This window comes from Thalassophryne amazonica, chromosome 1 (genome assembly GCF_902500255.1).
Source record: "Thalassophryne amazonica chromosome 1, fThaAma1.1, whole genome shotgun sequence".
Taxonomy (NCBI): domain Eukaryota; kingdom Metazoa; phylum Chordata; class Actinopteri; order Batrachoidiformes; family Batrachoididae; genus Thalassophryne; species Thalassophryne amazonica.
Genome location: NC_047103.1, coordinates 47,523,202 through 47,541,676, shown reverse-complemented (window position 1 = coordinate 47,541,676; position 18,475 = coordinate 47,523,202). Strand labels below are relative to the sequence as shown.

The following is an 18,475-nucleotide window of genomic DNA, read 5'->3' as shown; positions in this document are numbered from 1 at the left end:
TTCCTGCAGATGTTAAATGACCACAGCCTCCTCAGGAAGTACAGCCTGCTCTGTCCCTTCCTGTACAGGTGGTTGGTGTGGGTTGTCCAGTCCAGTTTGCTGTACAGCCACAGCCCGAGGTACTTGTAGGAATCCACAGCCTCCACCTCAACTCCCTCAATCAGAACTGGTCGCGGCATTGGTCTGGACTTCCCAAAGTCACTGACCACTGTCACTGTCTTGATCGCATATAGACACTAGGTCTTGGCTCTGTGACCTTCAATATTTGGTCAAGGTCACTCATCATAGACCTTGACCGAGACCTTCAAGAAATACATCCCTGCTGCAAATTTGGTCAACTTGTCTCAAATCTTTGAAAAGTTATAGGGAGTACAGAATTTTGGACAGATGAATGGGCAGCATTTCTATGTACCTCAATCATGGCGATGGGGGACAAGAGAGTTTGGATAGGAAAATTTAGGGCTGTAATCAGGTAAAATAAAATAAAAAATCATGATCATGATTACAATCACCTGTTGACATCACCCTTTTGAAATAAAATAATTGATTTGTTATAAAAGCAGTCTCCAGAAAAGGTAGAGTCTTTGAAGAGCAAAGGGCAGAGGACCTCCAGCTAACCAAAACTTGCATGAGAAAATTATTGAAATGCTTAAAATCAATGTTCCTCAAAGAAAGATTAGAAGGGATTTGCCTATTTCTCCCTCTAGAGTGCAAAGGTAATTTACACTTCTGTCATGGCAGCACTAATGTAGAAAAGTACAAAGAGATTTTAGAGTAACATATGCTGACTTCAAGAAGACATTGTTTCCAGGGACATCCATTTTTTTCTCCACAAAGCAAAACCACATTCTGAACACATTACAAAGGCATGGCTGCAGAAGGAGAGGGTACGAATGCTGGACTGGCCTGTTTGCAGTCCTGAGCTGTCCCTGATAGAAAATGTGTGGAAAATTTTGAAACCAAAAATGTAATGATGACGACCCCGTAATGTTGCGCACCTTAACACGATTTAAGTCGACTAGCGCACAAAGGAGGAATTGCATGCCACTTGTGAAAAATCGGAGCTGCCTCCAACGCCTTGTACACGTGTCACTACAATTGTTTGCGCACACCAGCAGCTTAAAGGCAGAGTGTGCCCTGTGAGAGTCCATTCGATCCCTGTCGCAGCAGGTGTCAGCCAAATTCCAGGTGACACACATGAACATCTAACACCGCTCACTTAGCACTTAGAAAATGTGTGGCCATTCATGCTGTTAGCACGAAAACAGTCAGCAGATGATCACTTTCAAGCTGAATGTGAAATTTGTCTAAGTGCCCCCACGATGAACTTGCCAAGTAAACATGTGGCGTGCCAGAGTGGCGGCTCCACCCACAACATGTGTGCGTGTGGTTTGAGCCCACCCCACAGACGAGGTGCCTCTCATCTGATCACAGTGACACCTTGGTCTGTATGCTGAATGGGCAGGGGGCGTGGCTGCCAACAGCAGCAGCTCTTGACATGTCTGGTCCTGGACATCACAGCTGCAGAACATGTACCGTGTTTTGACGGACACGTGCGTGCGTGTGCTTGCTGTCCTCACATGGACATACATAAACACATATATCGCTTTTGCGATGGGCTGGAGAACGCGCACAGTGCGCATAATGACAGGCTGCCCCAGGTGATACGGACCATCACACGCAGTGGCCGATCTGAATGTCACATTACCCACATGAGCTCTGCTCCACATGACGTGGTGTCTGTCTTGCGGCGTGCTGTCCACAAGACATGTGTGCAGGGACGGCTGGACACGCCAGGTTCAGCAGATGTGGACATGATAAGAGCACCCTGCTTCTCATTCATGTCATTTCATGATTATACATCTGTGACCATGGGTCATCTACAGAGGAACAGACGGCTCATACTTGTATTGTTTGCTTGATAAGAGGGATTCAATAAAATGCAATGTTTTTTATGGTATGGGTTTAATTATTTTTTAAAATACGTCCATCTCCTTGTTGATTTCAGGCATTTTTCCGTACCTTTTACAGGCCAGTGATGGTAGCGCAGTGGTAAGGTTTCTGGCTAGCAATCAGAACCTTTGTAAATTGCAGGTTCGAATCCCGTGGGTGGCATGCATTTATTTTATTTTATTTTATTTTTTCACAGCTGCACAATGTAGTTACACATGCTCCATTCGCACAAGGTACATACCCACACATGCTCCATTCACTCACATTGTGTTCCTGCTGTGACGGTGTCGTGCACACTCGTGCACGACACCATCGCGTGCACGAAACAATCGCAGCAGGATCGTTCATGCCTGCCCGTCAGCTCGATGTTTTCATGCGAGCTGTTCCGCAGTGATTCACCCTGATTTGTACTTATTTGTACTATGTGTGCAGGGGCCCTAACACATGTTTGCAGGAAGAATGGGACAAATTAACACCTGAAACACTTCACTGCTAAATATTTTCGATGCCAAAATGTCTTTTAAATGTTATGAGATGGAATGGCATTACAAAGTTGCAAATGCTTTAGTGTCCCAACTTTTTATGAATATGTTGCAGACCTTAAATGCAGGAATGGATGCAAATTAATAAATAAAATTACACAACACATCATAACTTGGGTTCATACGGTCTGCAACGATATTATAGTCAAAGTAAATATAAGAATCACTGTATTTGCATTTTCCATATTGTATCAGCTTTTTTTGATTTGGGGTTGCAGAATCTGTCATTCACAGAGGATGTCCTTTCTTATCACTGCAGGAAGGCGTTTAGACATTTTCACCAGTGGACTCCAGCCAAAATAACTTGAAGAAAAGCAGCTGGATTTTCACCCCACCCATCCATTCCCCTCGCCCCCCAAACAGGGCCAAGCTTTGATACTTCAATAGCTTTTCATATACTTGCAACCTATTAATCACCCAGCAAAGATACACAGTGAAATGTCAAAAAAACTAAGACAGGTAATTATTAATGTGCTCAACATAGAGAAACATATGGCGTTTAGGAACAGGAGAAAGCCCGTGGGATGGCTCATAGAGACGAGGGAGCAGCCGGCCACAAAGACTCTGCCCAAAACAAGGGCTTTGGGGGGGGGGCTGTGACTGCTGCAGCTCAGCTCCAGCAACAGGTGTGCGGGAGTGACAGTGAACAACAGAGCAGACAAACACCATGTGCAAAAAAAAGTGACCTCTATGCACAGCAAACGCTGGAGTGTTTAAAAAAAAATCACTCAAGTGTTGCATTTCACAGAGTTACAGTTGTTTCTCAGAGTTGATCTGCCTCTCTGGAAGTGCAATTGAACACTAAAGATTTCATTTTAAATCTGTCGGTGAGTTGAGTGCGAAATGAGAAGAATAAATCCTTGTAGCACAATTCAAATCCAAACTTGAGGCTTTGTCTGTGGTATTCCAATAAATAACGCTCAAAGTTCACCGTTAAGCCAGATTTGTGTTAAAGTACTCTCTACAGTGTGGTAATACACTTTCATATCTCACAGTGTAACACTGTGAAAGTTGAGAAATTTAAACACTACAGCAATTTTACATAGCAATATAGCAATATTACTTTTCGTCTTTTGCAATCACTAATTCTCATTTATCAAGTAAAATAGGGAGTGGAAACAAAGATATGAAGCCATAAACTTTAAAAGTGCACACAAAACAGAGAGATTTGGAGTCTAGTAACTCATACACAGAAAAACTCTAAGGGCTTGATTTGCTAAAGGTTGGGTATGTAAAAACATGCACAAATACACCTGTATGCTGATTTACTAAGTGTGTAACAAGGACTGCATCTGTCAAATGCACAAAATAGTGAGTATGGTCCATTTAGCACATTTGCCTTTATGAATTTGTGTTTGAAGTTTGTCTGTGAGGGAACTGGCAAATAGGTGAGGTCTGCACACACAACATGATTTATCAAGGTCAAATGGAAATTTAGTGGGTGCTAATTGTATCTGTATTTTGTGAGGACCCCTTCACACATAGTGTGAATTTGGTCAAATTGCACATGAAGTGCGCATGAAGCAGGAATCGTATGCAATACTTGTAAAAATCGTAGCTTCCGCTAACGCCTCGTACACCTGTTGCTACAACAATATACGCACACCTTCGGCTGAAAGACAGAGTCTGCACTGTGAGAGCCCATTGAACCCTCTTGCAACAGGCATTGGCCAAATTTCAGGGGACACACACGAACATCTAACACCACTCGTACGGCACTTAAAAAATGTGTGGCCATTTGTACTATCATCACGAAAACAGCCAGCAGACAATCATTGTCGAGCTGGCAGGGAAATTTGTCTAAGTGCCCCATGAGTGTGGCTTTGCAAACAGACACAGTGACATGTTGGTGTGTGCACTGAACTGAAAGGGGTGTGTCCGCTGACAGGAGCGGCTGTGGAGATCTGTGGTTCTGGATGTCATGGCTGGGGAACATGTACCGTGTTTGGACAGACATGAACTAACAACTGTCCACTGTGACACGCATGTGCCTGCTTGCTGTCTTCACGTGGATATACTTAAAAACATATCACTTTTGGAATGGGCTGCAGTGAGCATGCGCACGCCACGCACATTGACAGGCTGCCCCAGGTGATCCAGACCGTCAGATCATAATACGCAGTGGGTGATCTGAATGTAACGTCACCCACGTGAGCTCTGTTCCACATGACGCGGCGTCTGTCCTGCAGCGCACCATCCACAAGACATGTGCGGGGAGCCGGCTGGACATGCCGCCAGCAGATGTGGACATGATAAGAGCACATTGCTTCTCATTCATGTCATTTTATAACTGTACATCTGTGACCATGGGTCATCTACAGAGGAACAGACGGATCATACTTGTATTGCCCACTTGATAAGAGGGATTCAGTAAAATGCGGTGTTTTTATATGGTGTGTGGTTTTATTTTTTTTAAAATACGTCAATGTCCTTCTTGACATCAGGCATTTTCCCGCACCTTTTACAGGACAGCGATGGTAGCTCAGTGGTAAAGTTTCTTGCTGGCAATCAGAACTTTTGGAAAGTACAGGTTGGGTGGCATGTATTTTTAATGTTTGTTATTTTCACAGCAGCTGCGGGTCTGTAAACACATCCCACAGCTGCTCGCACTGTTCCCACATGCATGAACCGTTGCTGCTGCATCGTGCATGCCTGCCCGTCGGCTTGATGCTTTCGTGGTTCACTCATATGAGCTGTTCCGCCATCAGTAGCCCTGAGTTGTACTCAATCATACTATGTGTGAAGGGACCCTGAGTTTGAAACCTTATCTTTAACTGATTGCAGTTGGCATTATGCTGTTCCAGCAGCACAGAGATTGCTAACTCCACATTCACATAATAATAAATCATTCATTGTAAATGTTGAGTGTATTTAAAGATTTTAACAGTTTACTTTGTGTTTACTTCTTCAAGAGTAAATGTCTCCAACAGGTGGACAAGAGTTCATTTTGGTGTAACTCATGATGATTACAGTCACTGATGTGTCACACAAATAAACACACACACACACCTCAGGTCTATGTGGGATGATGCATCCACATCTGTGCGCACTGCGTGTTTATTCTGTTGGTGAAGCACATGCAAACAACTGTGCGCACAGAGCTGTGCATTCTGCCGGCACACAGACAGCAGTCTGTGCATTCCACCCCTGTGCATGGCTACCTGTGTGCATGAGACAGCTGTGCTTCTTCCCTCACAGACTCAGAGTACATAGACTCTGTACCACATAGACAACTGTGCACACAACAGTATGCACAGTTGTCTATGTGGGAGGATGCATGCACGGCTCTATGCAGTGCGTGAGCATTCTGCTGTTACTGTGTACACAGAGGGCAAACAGACAGCTGTGCCTTGTGCCACCAGAACGCAGCATTATTCGCCAGTTTGCTTAAGTGCTGTGGATGGAAGAATAAGTAAACCTTGGAAATAAGAGTATGATTTTTTTTTATTTTATTTTTAATTTCCAGCACATGAGCATGCAGTTATGTGCCAGAGTTCATGTATAATGAAGCACAAGGTAGATACCCACAAGTGAATGTACTCCTAATCTATCATTATCAGGAGACAACAGAAAGGGTGACAGCAAAAAATGATTTAGAAGAAGTTCATGTCTGGATTTGAGGAAATTCTCGTTCACAGTGAGAGGGGTGGATGCATGGACCAGCCTGACCGAGGACCTTCAACAGCGCACAGTGTAATAAGTTTTAAAAAGAGATGAAACAAACATGAGAGAAATAATGATAGTAAAAATCAAGATATACTGCTATTTGAGTACTGAGTTGTCTTGCATGTATAGAGATCTGGATAAAGAAGTGACTTGTACCTGCGTCCAGTAACTTACATGGCTGATTTAATTTTGCACTTACGGCCATTAATACGCACAAAATTCTCATTATGTACTGCTGTCTACATCACATTGCCACCCACTATCGATTGTACATTGGCCTTTAAACTAGATTTTATTCCAGTGTTTTTCTAATTCTCACCAGTTCTGAGTTAAAGCTGCACTTTCAGTGTTCACACATCACTGTTTAGATTTAAATGTGCACAGCTGTTTAGATTTAAATGTGCACAGCTGTTTGTGACTTTTTGTAAAAAAAAAAAAAAAGAAAAGAAAAGAAAAAATACCACAGACAGATAATTCAGGTTGGGTTTGAACCCCCTACTTTCTGGTTATGAGGCAACAGCAAAGTGGTCTCACTTACTAAATGGACAGAAGTAAAATGACACCTTCACAGAGTTGAATTACACTTGTACAGTAGAGACCTGAATCAGCAATGTGATCAGTTCTGAGAAACAACTCCAACAGACTGCAAGTTTTAACAGAGTGTTGCAATAACACTTGAAGAGTAAAAATAAATTCTGAAATATCTGAGATTTTAACATGCCATTGTTTTCTTTTGCTGTGGACATGATTCTATATCAGAAGAATTCCTTTATAAACTTGTTTATGAGTGCATATAGCTGCCAGATACATCAGCCTCTGAAGCTGACACCACTTTTTGTTAAAGTTTCACATCTGTGTGTGTGTGTGTGTGTGTGTGTATCTTCGTCTCTTCTGCCACTGGGCTTCATCTTTTGTCACTGCTAATTAATGACCTCCAGCTTTTCATTTGTGCAGTAATCCTTTTAATTCCTGACTACATTTGATGAGCCTCCTGGAAGCTTTCTCGGGACCGTGGATGTGTTTCAAAGTGCTGAGGGACAAAAGGAAACCGGAGCCAGGTGCCACCTCTCTCTGGCATACTTACCCCTCACAACACATGGGCATACTTAAAACGGAAAATTAATACCCCACGGAAACAATGAAACAAGACAAATCACTTACAAAATGACACAGACGTCATTGTTTTGTGTGCATTGGAGCATGATGGAAGACCAACAGCAACCTTGTTAACAGTTTTGATACCCACATTTATTAGTTGTCTTAAAAATGGACTGTAAATGAAGTGCTTCTGCTGCTCATTCACATTTATAGAACCATGCTTCCCGTTCAGTGCTTCAACGCTGGTATGACTGTTTTCAGTGTGTGAAAAGAATGAATCCTCTTCACTAATCATTTCATGTTTTGAGTGCCTTACAAACTGATTATTCTACGGACTTTGTGTTTTCAGTGCTTCAAAAACATTTTTTTCTGAAGACATTTACTGAAAGGTTCTTTTTTTAGCCTTTAAAGCTAAGGTAGGTAACTGTTCAGAAACACTTTTTGTTATATTGGGTGAAATGGTCCGTCTATTCTAACAGTCATCAATGCATTATGTATTCAGAAAAAGGAACGAAAAAAATCTGACGCCTGTAGCAGCCGTAGGATTGATAAAACTCCGACCAGAATAAGCCCCACAGTGCGCGCTCAAAAAAACCAAACAGATGCCTTCATGTCTAGTTCTTCCTGCTCGCATCACCAGGCTCAATGCCCCCCTCTGTCCCTTCCTCCTCCGTGCGTGCACACTCATCTCGTTTCACCGAAGAAGTTCACTTCAGTACAATGGTAGAGGGAATACAGCCAAAACTACCACTTCCACCGTTACGTTTAATGGCTCACCCCGATAGAAAGCCAAGGAAAAGGCTGCAATGAAAAAGGCTCAGGATAAAGCAACAGGTCAGACGAGAGACAACATCGGTGTGGCATTTTCTTGGTGGAAACAACTGAGGCATCTGAAGGGCCTGAAAAGTGACGCAGAGGTTGCTCTCTCTCTGTTGGACAGGTAATTACTTTTGCTTTGGGGGATTTGTTATTTTCATTGATTGAATATATCATCAGAGCAGTCCTTTTGAACACCACGCAGATAGCTGCTGCTGCTGTGTTCAAGTACCGTCGGAAATTACAGGACTTTTTTGTTGTTTCAAATTCAGAAGTTGCTTGTGGCAGGAGCGTGGTTTTCATTTTATTTTTGGTAAAATAATTCATTGTATCCATACAAAAAATTAATTCTTGCCTATATAAGGTGCCTGAGCCCAGTGAGGCTGACCCCCCACCCACATAAAAAAAAATCCAAGCAAACATGTAATTTCCAGCAGTTACATGAACGCAGCAGCAGCGATCTGTGCGGCGTTCGAAAGGACTGATCAGTTTACTGCTCTGATGATATATTCAATCATCTTGACACATATCTATTACCCCTTTTGACAGTTTTGTGTTATAAATCAATATATATGGCTTAGTAACGCAATACAGTGATAGAGCAGCCACCACGGCACACCAGTGTTTTTTTTTTTTTCAGGCCTCGTGCACACTCCTGTGATACTTTCGGCTCCTGCAGGTCCTGTGCCTTTCAGTCCAGCTGCTCCTCTGCTCCACTGCATCCCACAGTCACATGCACGTTTAAGTTTGTGGGGGTGTGGCTTTGGACGGAGCACTGACTGGGTAGGGTACTCTCAAATCTTCCTAGCTCTCCGGAACTGCCAACTCTAGCTTTAAGCATTTAATGCAGTAATTGTCACAGGTGTTTCACAATAATTATTATTATTTTTTTTTTTTTTCATTTCATTTATTTATTTATTTCATTCATTTAAAAGAAAGAAAAAAAAAAAAAACAGAAAGCAGAAATAAAGCATCTCCATTACCAGAATGAAAAGGAGCAGAGAGAAGAACAAGTCTTATATTTTCTGCCCCTTTTTACAATACAATCTTTCAATATCCAGCGTCATTTTTCAACATTATTTAACAGATTGTATTTCTTTAACTTGTCACATACCACTGACTTATTTCATAATTATGACCATTATTAAATAGATTACATCTCTGACAGGTTACATTTTTAAACTTAAAACATTTTATACATTATTAACAAATTACATTTTTTTTAACTTCCTTACAGCCCACTAACTTATTTTATAGTTTCATACTTACTTAATACATCTAGTTAATACGTTTTTTAAATAATTTAAGCAACCTTAATTCTTTAATTTCTTTGTTGAGATTGTTCCATAATTTACACCATTTACTGCAATACTCCGTTCTTTTACTCTGGTTCTGTATCTTGGTTTTCTAAAGACTTCTATTCCTTCAGTTATAACTACTTACTCTTTTCTCAAACATATTTTGAATGTTTGTTGGTAAAGTATTTTTATTTGCTTGGTACATTGTTTGTAATATTTTCAAATCGACCAAATCACGAAATTAAGTACCCTGTACTTAATGAACAATGGATTAGATGGATCTCTAAAACCACTGTTGCTAATCACCCTTAAAGCCCTTTTCTGCAGAATAAACAAAAGTTGTATATAAGTTGTATATGTTGATCCCCAGATTTCTACACAATAAGTTAAATATGGGAAAATCAATGAATTGTACAATGTTAATAAACCATAACTATTTAATGAATATTTTACTTTATGCAAAACAGCAATGGCTTTCGCTATTTTTCCTTTTATGTAATTTATGTGTGACTTCCATGTAAGATCTTCATCAATTATGACTCCTAAAAATTTAATTTCTTTTACCCTTTGTATATCCATTCCATCTATTTGTAATGACACGTTATTTTTTTTTGCTCTGTCATTAAACAATATGAAATTTGTCTTATTAATATTTAGTGACAGTCTGTTTATATCAAACCAATGCTTAACCTTTTCCATTCTGTTTTTATCACTTGTTGCTACTTCCTGTATATCTGATCCAGAGTAAAACAGCGTTGTATCATCAGCAAATAAAATGCTACCAAGCACATTAGATACATTCACAAAATCATTGATATACAAAATAAACAGTTTGGGTCCAAGTACTGATCCTTGTGGTACTCCATAAGCAATATTACACAATTCTGATTTGATATTATTTATCTGAACAAACTGTTTTCTGTTTTCTAAGTAGTTTTTTACCCACTGATGTGCAATACCTCTTATTCCATATTGTTGTAACTTGTGAAGCAATCTTGAGTGGTCAATAACATCAAAAGCTTTTTTCAAGTCAATAAAAATACTTACAAAATAATCCTTATTTTCTATTGTTGTTGATATTTTCTCTATTAATTCCATAATTGCCATAGCTGTCGAATGTTTTGTTCTGAATCCATACTGAGCATTATTTAAAATATGATGTTTCTCAGTGAATTATCCAACCTTGTCACAAAAACTTTTTCCATAATTTAGAAAACTGTGGAAGCACTGATACTGGCCTGTAATTAGAGAATTTATGTTTGTCTCCATTTTTATATAATGGGACTACCTTGGCAATTTTCATTTCATCCTGGAAAAATCCCTGTGTGACAGAGACAGATTGCAATATAAGTAAATGGTTCAATAACAGTTTCTATTATACTTTTACAGTCATCTGAAAAATAATCATTAAACCCCATTTGCCACTTCTTTATGTCATATATCTCTTATTTTCTTTGACAAAGTATTTGGAAAAGTTGCTTTCGCTCCATCACTTTCAATCACACTTTTATAATTCCCCATGTTGCCCTCATATTATCTTTATTCTTATTTAATTGATCACTATAATAATCTTTTTTTTGTTTCCTAATTATTGTCAATAGTTTATTTTTATATTTTTTTGTATCTGGTTCTGTTTCCTTTGTTTGCATTTTTAAAAAGCACCTGTATAAATAGTTTTTCTTTGCACAAGATTTTTTATTCCCTTTGTCAGCCATGGTTTATTACTCTTTTCTTACTAATTTCTATTAATTTACAGTTTTTATTATATGATTTCATCAATATTTTCATAAATGAGTTATATGCTACATTAACATCACTGACATAACTTCTTCCCAATTTTGATTTTTAAGATCATATTTTAATGCCTCTAAGGCCTTTACTGACTTGTCTCTTTTAAAGTTTATAACAGTTTTTTTCTTGTACCTATTTTTATATTTAAATATTGAAAAGACTGGTAAATGATCACTAACATCTGTCATCAAGATCCCATTCCTGATAATTTCATCTGTTCTATTTGTAAATATATTGTCGATTACCGTTGTACTTTGCGATGTGATTCTGGTTGGTTTTGTTATCAAGTGGAATAACCCCAAACTATACATTGAATTCACAAAATCACTTATTCTTTGGCAACTGGAGCTCTCTATGTTAATGTTAAAGTCTCCACATATAAAAAGCGTTTTGTTTTTAATTTGTTGGAATAGCTCTATTATTCTATCTGTAAATTTCACAACACAAGTGTCTGGTGCTCTGTATACACAACTGATTAAAATATTTTTAGATGTTTCATGAACAAGTTCCACTGTTACAATTTCTATGATGTCATCCACAGTTGTCATTTCTTCTACAATTGTACATATCAGATCTGCCTTTATGTACAGAGCAACACCACCGCCCTTTTTATCTCTTCTGTTCACAAAATACAGCTCACATCCCTCTATTTGAACATCAGTCATGAGATCATCATTAAGCCAAGATTCAGTGATTGCAACAATATTAAATTATTTTTAAACTGATTTAAATAATCTTTTATTTGCGACATTTTACAATACAAGCTTCGACTGTTTATATGTAAGAGTGACAGGGTATCTTCTGCAATTTTTTCACTATTTAGCTGTTCTACCGTATAATACTCGCAACCAATCGTTTTTAAGTCAAATATACTTTCATCAATATTAGTGTCTATGTCATATATTTTATCATCTGTTTCCATATTTGATCAGATTGTTTTGTTGGTCCAATTACCAACAGACGTCATATTTGATTGTCTATTCAGGTCTGTATTTTGTAAGGTCCTCCATGTTTTTGATTTGTATACCGTTTGTTCCTTCTTTTACTCTAATCCACACCCTACAATTCCAGACCCATGTAGCAACAATGTGCTTCTGTTTTTTTAATAGTCTTGCTTCCCTAGCAATATCTGCATTTTTTTTTTGTTAAATGGCTCATTTATATAGACACTTGTTCCTTTCAAATTCTTTGCCTGTCTTAATACTTCATTTTTATATTTTCTGCTTGTAAATCGTATAACAATGTTAGACAGTTTATTTTTTCTATCTTTAGTTGGAACAGTATACCAGTCTGATATTGTCTCTTGATGGATGTCAACACCATTTTGATATAAAAATTTCTGAAGCAACTGCTTCTTTCAGTGTTTTGAGCATTCTGGAACTGTAAATCTTTTTCTGAAACATTTTGTTCTATTGTTTTCAAAAAAGGCTGTTTGGCCATTTGTTGTTAGCATTTTGAAAAACTGACTCCTAAAAGCAATCATTTCAATTAGTGTTTCGACCATTTTGAAAGCAAATCATACTCTGAAACAGATATTCTTCACCCAGTGTTTTGAAGATTTTGAAACAAATCATTTTATGAACCACCAGTATCCATTAGTGTTCAGAATATGAAGAATAACTGTCTGAATTAATTGCAGTCATCAGAACAGTGAACAATTCCTGAAGCACATTTCATTTTGTGAGTTAAGCATTTCAGAACAGAGGCAATTTCAGCAACAAATTGTTGCTGAAATTGCAGGGAGCCCCCTGCCCCCACTACCTAAAAAGAAAAAAGCACCCCACCCACGCCTTTGGAAGAGAGGCAGTGATTTTGTATAAAATGACAATGATTTATGAAATTGGAAATTATACAAGTACATTGTTGCAACTGTGATTTATTGTTTAAATGGAAAGAAAGAGGTCAAAGAGGAGGAGTGGGCCTGCTTTGATTTAGAGGGCTGAATAACCTCCCATTCAGCTACATTAAATCAGTCATGTTTAATACCATTCTGTAAGTACAAGCCAAGAAGTGCACTTCAACTTGAACAGCTATTTTCAAAGGGAACGTCATAAATAGCTGAAGAAAATGAAAGGGCCACAAATATCTACTTGCAGCCTGGATTAAGAATGTCGCCCATTAAAACGTGCATGCACAAAGTTACCCCTGCATGCACGCACACAGGGGTGCAGGGTCAAGGAGGCCAGGCAGTGGTGGGGACACAACAGGGCGCTGAGGATTAGTGCAGATCAAAACGAAGTTAATAACTGTTAACGAGAGTCTGAGGCTCCCTGGGGACCCAATCCTGGTCCACCTTTCTCCTTAACTGCTCCTTTGTTCTGATTCTTTTGTTTCACTGTTGTACCCAATCACATGCAGAATGAAGACATATGAGAGTGCGCTGACATTCCGTTGACCTGTTTCTCTTCTCTTTCCTCTCTGTAGTGCCTATCTACGTGCCCTTCCTCATCGTCGGCTCGGTGTTTGTAGCGTTCATTTTGGTGGGCTCTCTGGTTGCAGTGTGCTGCTGCCGCTGCCTCCGACCCAAACAGGAACTGCCGCCAGGAGGCAGCACAAGAGGTGGAACCAGCGGCGGGCGTCTCTTGGAAACCATCCCCATGATGGCCAGCGTGGGGACCTCCAGAGGTTCGTCATCCCGCCAGTCCAGCACAGCCACCTCATCCAGCTCCTCAGCCCCCGCCACTGCACCCCGCCCCGCACCGCCGGCCCTCATGCGCGCCCAGGCCTCCTGCTGTGTATCCCCTGACGCCAGCGTCTTTGTCAACATGCCCACCAACTTCTCTGTACTCAACTGTCAGCAGGCCACACAGATCATGCCTCACCAGGGACAGTTCCTACACCCGCAGTACATCGGCTATGCCCACCCCGTTTCTGCTACGGCTTCTTTCCTGGATCACACTCAGGGAGGGTACAGACCCCTTCAGTCCCCCTGCCCTCCAACTGCCGGCGGGGCCAGCATCAATAGCGAGCAGCAGAAACATCCTCCGGTGACTGTGTGATGGGCCAACCCGCATACCACTGTGCCACTTGAACACTAACAGCAAAGCGGAACCTTTGAGGGTGCTGCCAGGAACCTTTAGGCAATGATGCCAAAGAGTCACACATGAAGGACTCATATAGCCGTTGCTATTATGTTTGCTATCTGTTTAGTGTTATAACCTGCTGGCAAGTCAGCTCAGATCAGCCGATGATGCCATCTTGTACAAGGACAGAACTGCATATTGGTGGTTTATATGGCTCACAAGAGGAAATACTGCACGGCTAAAATCATAACAGTAACAAAAAGACATGCACAGGTTTGCATACATGTGCAAGTAGGAATAAATGACTTGCTGGCTGCAGAATGAGCGATGAATGGATGATTAATAGCAGTGGGGTGTATGTAAAGTGAACTTTCATGCAAAAAAAAGTTATGCCCACATGCTGTGTTTATGCCATGTGCACATCTGCACTTGCAAATGGTTTACACAATACTGTATGAGTTTATGTTTAAAGCGAGTACAGAAAGCCTGTGAGATGTGTTGGGTGGGTGGGGGGGCATGAGCAACTAATGGGAAATGCAGGTGGTGTGATGTGAAAGGCAGTCACAATTTCCCCATAGACCATTTAAACTTTAATGAAGTGAACACAGGACATAGACTGTGATGCCCCACCCAACTGCAACCCCACCACCACCTTAAAAAGAAAGAAAGCCTAATTCCCAAAGCGGAAATACAATCAAAATATTCACACAGGTCTGGCAGTAAAAGCACCAAAAAGGTGTGGGGTGCGTGACAAAAAAGAATGAGCGAGTCCTCTGAAGATTAGAGGTAATTATGCAGTAGAAAAGTGCACCAACTGGCCCCCTTTGCTCATGTGTACTTAACAGTTCAGTGCGTCAGCTGAGGGCAGCGGAGTGCTAACGGATGTCATTATTTTCCACTTACTGAATGCACAGAAATGGCAGTTAACCGGTTGTTAGTATGGAAAATGAAAGAATAAAAAAAAAACTAATTTCAATGATGTTGGGTCTGTAATGAGAGTCGGTAACATGCAGCTTTGAGGAATGTGCTGCTCGGCTGAGCGTGCAGACGGAGATGTCCCATACAATGCTGAAACCTCATCTGTACTCAAAGCACAAAGTCTGTAACATACAAGAGGCAGCTCGTGAACATAATCAAAGAAATTAAGTGTAAGATGACTTCAGGTCTGTGAAATCCATTTTTGACTACAGGAGGAACATTTTTCATATGAATTAAAAAAATAAACAGCTTTCAAGCAGAATGTGGTGTGCACAATCCTTATGTCTTTGTATTTTAATCAGCTTTCGAAGGTGCTTACCCCCCTCCCCCCCCATGTATGTCAAAAAGTAAAATATGCAGCTCAAACCCATGGATGCACATATTTAAGCTCTGAGAAACACACACTCGGGGAGAGCTACACCACCCACAGTGGGCAGAGCAAATACCCGTCACATTACCTGACGCGCAAACGAGAAATGCTAAACCACAACAATGGGGAGTTTAAAACTGGGACTGCATCCCTCGGCCCGCGGAGGTGCAGCTTTGGCAGCACTTATACAAAGCTGACTAATGTGAAAAGCGGCGTGGACCACTGGGGAGGAGTTAAAAAATATAAATGACTCTCTGGCTCTGGCTAGACTGCAACCCGATGGATTCAGCATGAGTAAAGCAGCTGTAGGTGGATGGCTTGGACCACATCCAGGGAAGGTGGGTGGGAACGGGATCTCTCCAGTTGGACAAATGTCTCTACACAGACACTCCTGTACTCAGGTTAGAGTGTTCATATATGAAATCAAATCGTGCACAAATATTTGTTGCTTCTGCTGCATTTTATGTAAACAAAACCCCTCCACTGCCCACCAGGGCATTTAGCCCACAGTCAAAACACAGAGACATTCGGCCAGGCCATGGATTAGATTTAATGATTAGGACACAGATGGACAGTCGCCCTCTCCCACCCCATCAGCATCACATTCCTGAAGCAGGGCGTCCACAATGCCAGAGCACAAAAACATAACTTAAATAAACACACAATGTTTACGCACCATTCAGCACAAATTCAAGTAAACCACTTTCTCTAAGACATATCACATACAGTATGAGTACAAAAAGACAAAACCAGGCATATATGAAAACAAACAAAAAAAAATTACAGAACACATCCACTTAGATTAAAAAAAAAGGATAAACACAAGCTGCTCAAGAGCAGAAATAAGACAAAACTGAGGTCCTTCTAGTCAACCGATGATACTACACAAAGGACACTGCAACTCAAGAATCACACAAATGGTCAGATTTAAAAAGAAAATAATAAATGTTTTTCCACTGCCTAATCTGAAGAGGTATATGAGTTTATGTCAGAGGAACAGGATCTAAAAGTCTAAAATGTTGACACGTGTGTGACTCGTCAAGCTCCTAGCCAGTTTTTCCATTAGCTATGATGTGGGTGTGCGGCAACTAAGCTGCTCAACTGTCGTGCCTTGTGTGTGTGCAGGCATTTACACTGGGCAGCACTTCAGCTGTCTTTCTGTTGCATTGCTGCTACAGCCACCTCAATCCTTCCACATCATTTATCTTTGATAATGGCTTCCCCTCACATGCCATATTTTCTGTGAAGCAACTTTTTTGAAAGTGAATTTACAGGGTGCTAATTTGCTTTTTTTTTTTTAAAAAAAAAAACACATACACAGCTGAACTTTCCACCGGTCAGCTAATAGCACATCTCTATAAACAAAATAAATATAAAAGTATAAATTCAAAAATATAATTACGTATATACTCACCATCTGGACCAACAACTTTTCCTTTTTTCTTAAGATTAATCAGGATCCTGCATGTCACAAAGCTCTTTGAGGGTTTTGTTGTGGAGCATATGGAAAACTGAAGACCAGAAACTGATTTCTTTTAACCAGACAGCAGTCATGTGACTTTTACTCAATCTCTGAAAGGTTTTTTTTTTAAAAAAATTGTATTCATACATTTCATGTCTGTGATCTCTTCCTTAGGCCAGTAAAAGGTATTTCTTATTAAATCTTGCCAAAATGACCACCAGAGTTCATACTTGGTCTGTTTTTGGTATGTCCTGCTTATTTCATGTGTGAAAAACAGGTGCAGACTATGTTCTCTATAGGGGCACAGCAGTCGCAACATGAGACATGTCTGGGACGCTTCCCTCATGCAGGAAGTGTATAAGGTATAATCTGTTAACACGACAGCTAAAATAAAAATCAAGCCGCAATGCTGCCACCACAGACACACAACTCATGTAGTGTGTTTCAGAGCCATCAGTCCCGGATCAGACTTTTCTGTGGACCAGGGCCAAAAGTTGTGGAGCCTATCGCACTCAACAGCAGTGATTAGTTCAGCAATACACTGAGGAAGACAGGATTGCTTTACTTACTGCAGCACCGCTGTGCTTTTATGCCAACAAAACACAAAGTTGTTATTAATTACAGCAGGATAACATATCTCAGCTGGCCGAGTTTGACATCAAGTTTGGTGCAGTTTTTTTTTTTTTTTTAGATTAGCATCTTGGCACAGCTCTTTCACAGCTTGGGAGGGACTCCAAATACTACCTGTCAGAGGTCGGGAAAAGTTGCGAAAAATTGCTGAGTACTAGACACAAATATGATGAGAATTGGATGCCAAGTGCTGAGCTGACTCTGAGCAGAGTATGAGTTAAGCCCTTCGAGGTTCGAGTGAAATCCACAAAATTTTGAGCATGTTCCAAACCAATACAAATTTATCAGACTGTTCCTCAACTTTGCCGAACTGTGCCAAGTCACTCACTATGTCGTGTGAGCACGGCTTAAGAGCAGAATGGGATAAAACTGAAGTTTTTCCTCATGCAGCTGAGTCATTCCTACATCATTTTGTCTAATTTACGTAAGGTTTGTGATTTTATAAGCCTGATGGAGACATCAGGTCTAAATCTGCAGCTGGGATGAGTCCACAGAACCTGTCAGTACATAAATCAGGAACCAGTCCTCGCAGTGGAAAAGCAAAGTACATTTTTAAACTGGCCCGAAGAAGTACTGCAGAAGAGGTGGAGGTGAGGAGACAAGAAGGAATAAATGAAGTTATACACACAAGGAGGAGAACATCGGGCTGGGATGGTGCTCCTGCGCGTGGAAGGAGGGAGGCATCACAGGGTGGTGGTCCAGGTGTGTAGACAGGGTTTGGAGGTGAGCGTTCTGCATCAGTGGCATCTGTGCGGTGTTTGGCAGTGAGGCTTTTTGCCGTGGCGGGGCGGGAGTCTGTATCTGGGGTGCAGTGCTCCTCTGGCTTCCCTTTGTAAGAAATTCCTTCC

The 18,475-nt window shown here is 40.6% G+C and overlaps 1 protein-coding gene across 1 annotated transcript in view; it reads left to right on the top strand.

The window, feature by feature from the left end:
• The window catches only part of LOC117509568 (protein shisa-2), a 28,435-nt gene extending 13,012 nt beyond the window's left edge, over positions 1-15,423 (top strand). Inside the window, 1 exon segment of the mRNA XM_034169309.1 lies at positions 13,589-15,423. Coding sequence (XP_034025200.1) covers positions 13,589-14,163 — 575 coding nt within the window. The 3' untranslated portion in view covers positions 14,164-15,423.
• The last annotated feature ends 3,052 nt before the right edge of the window (positions 15,424-18,475 follow it).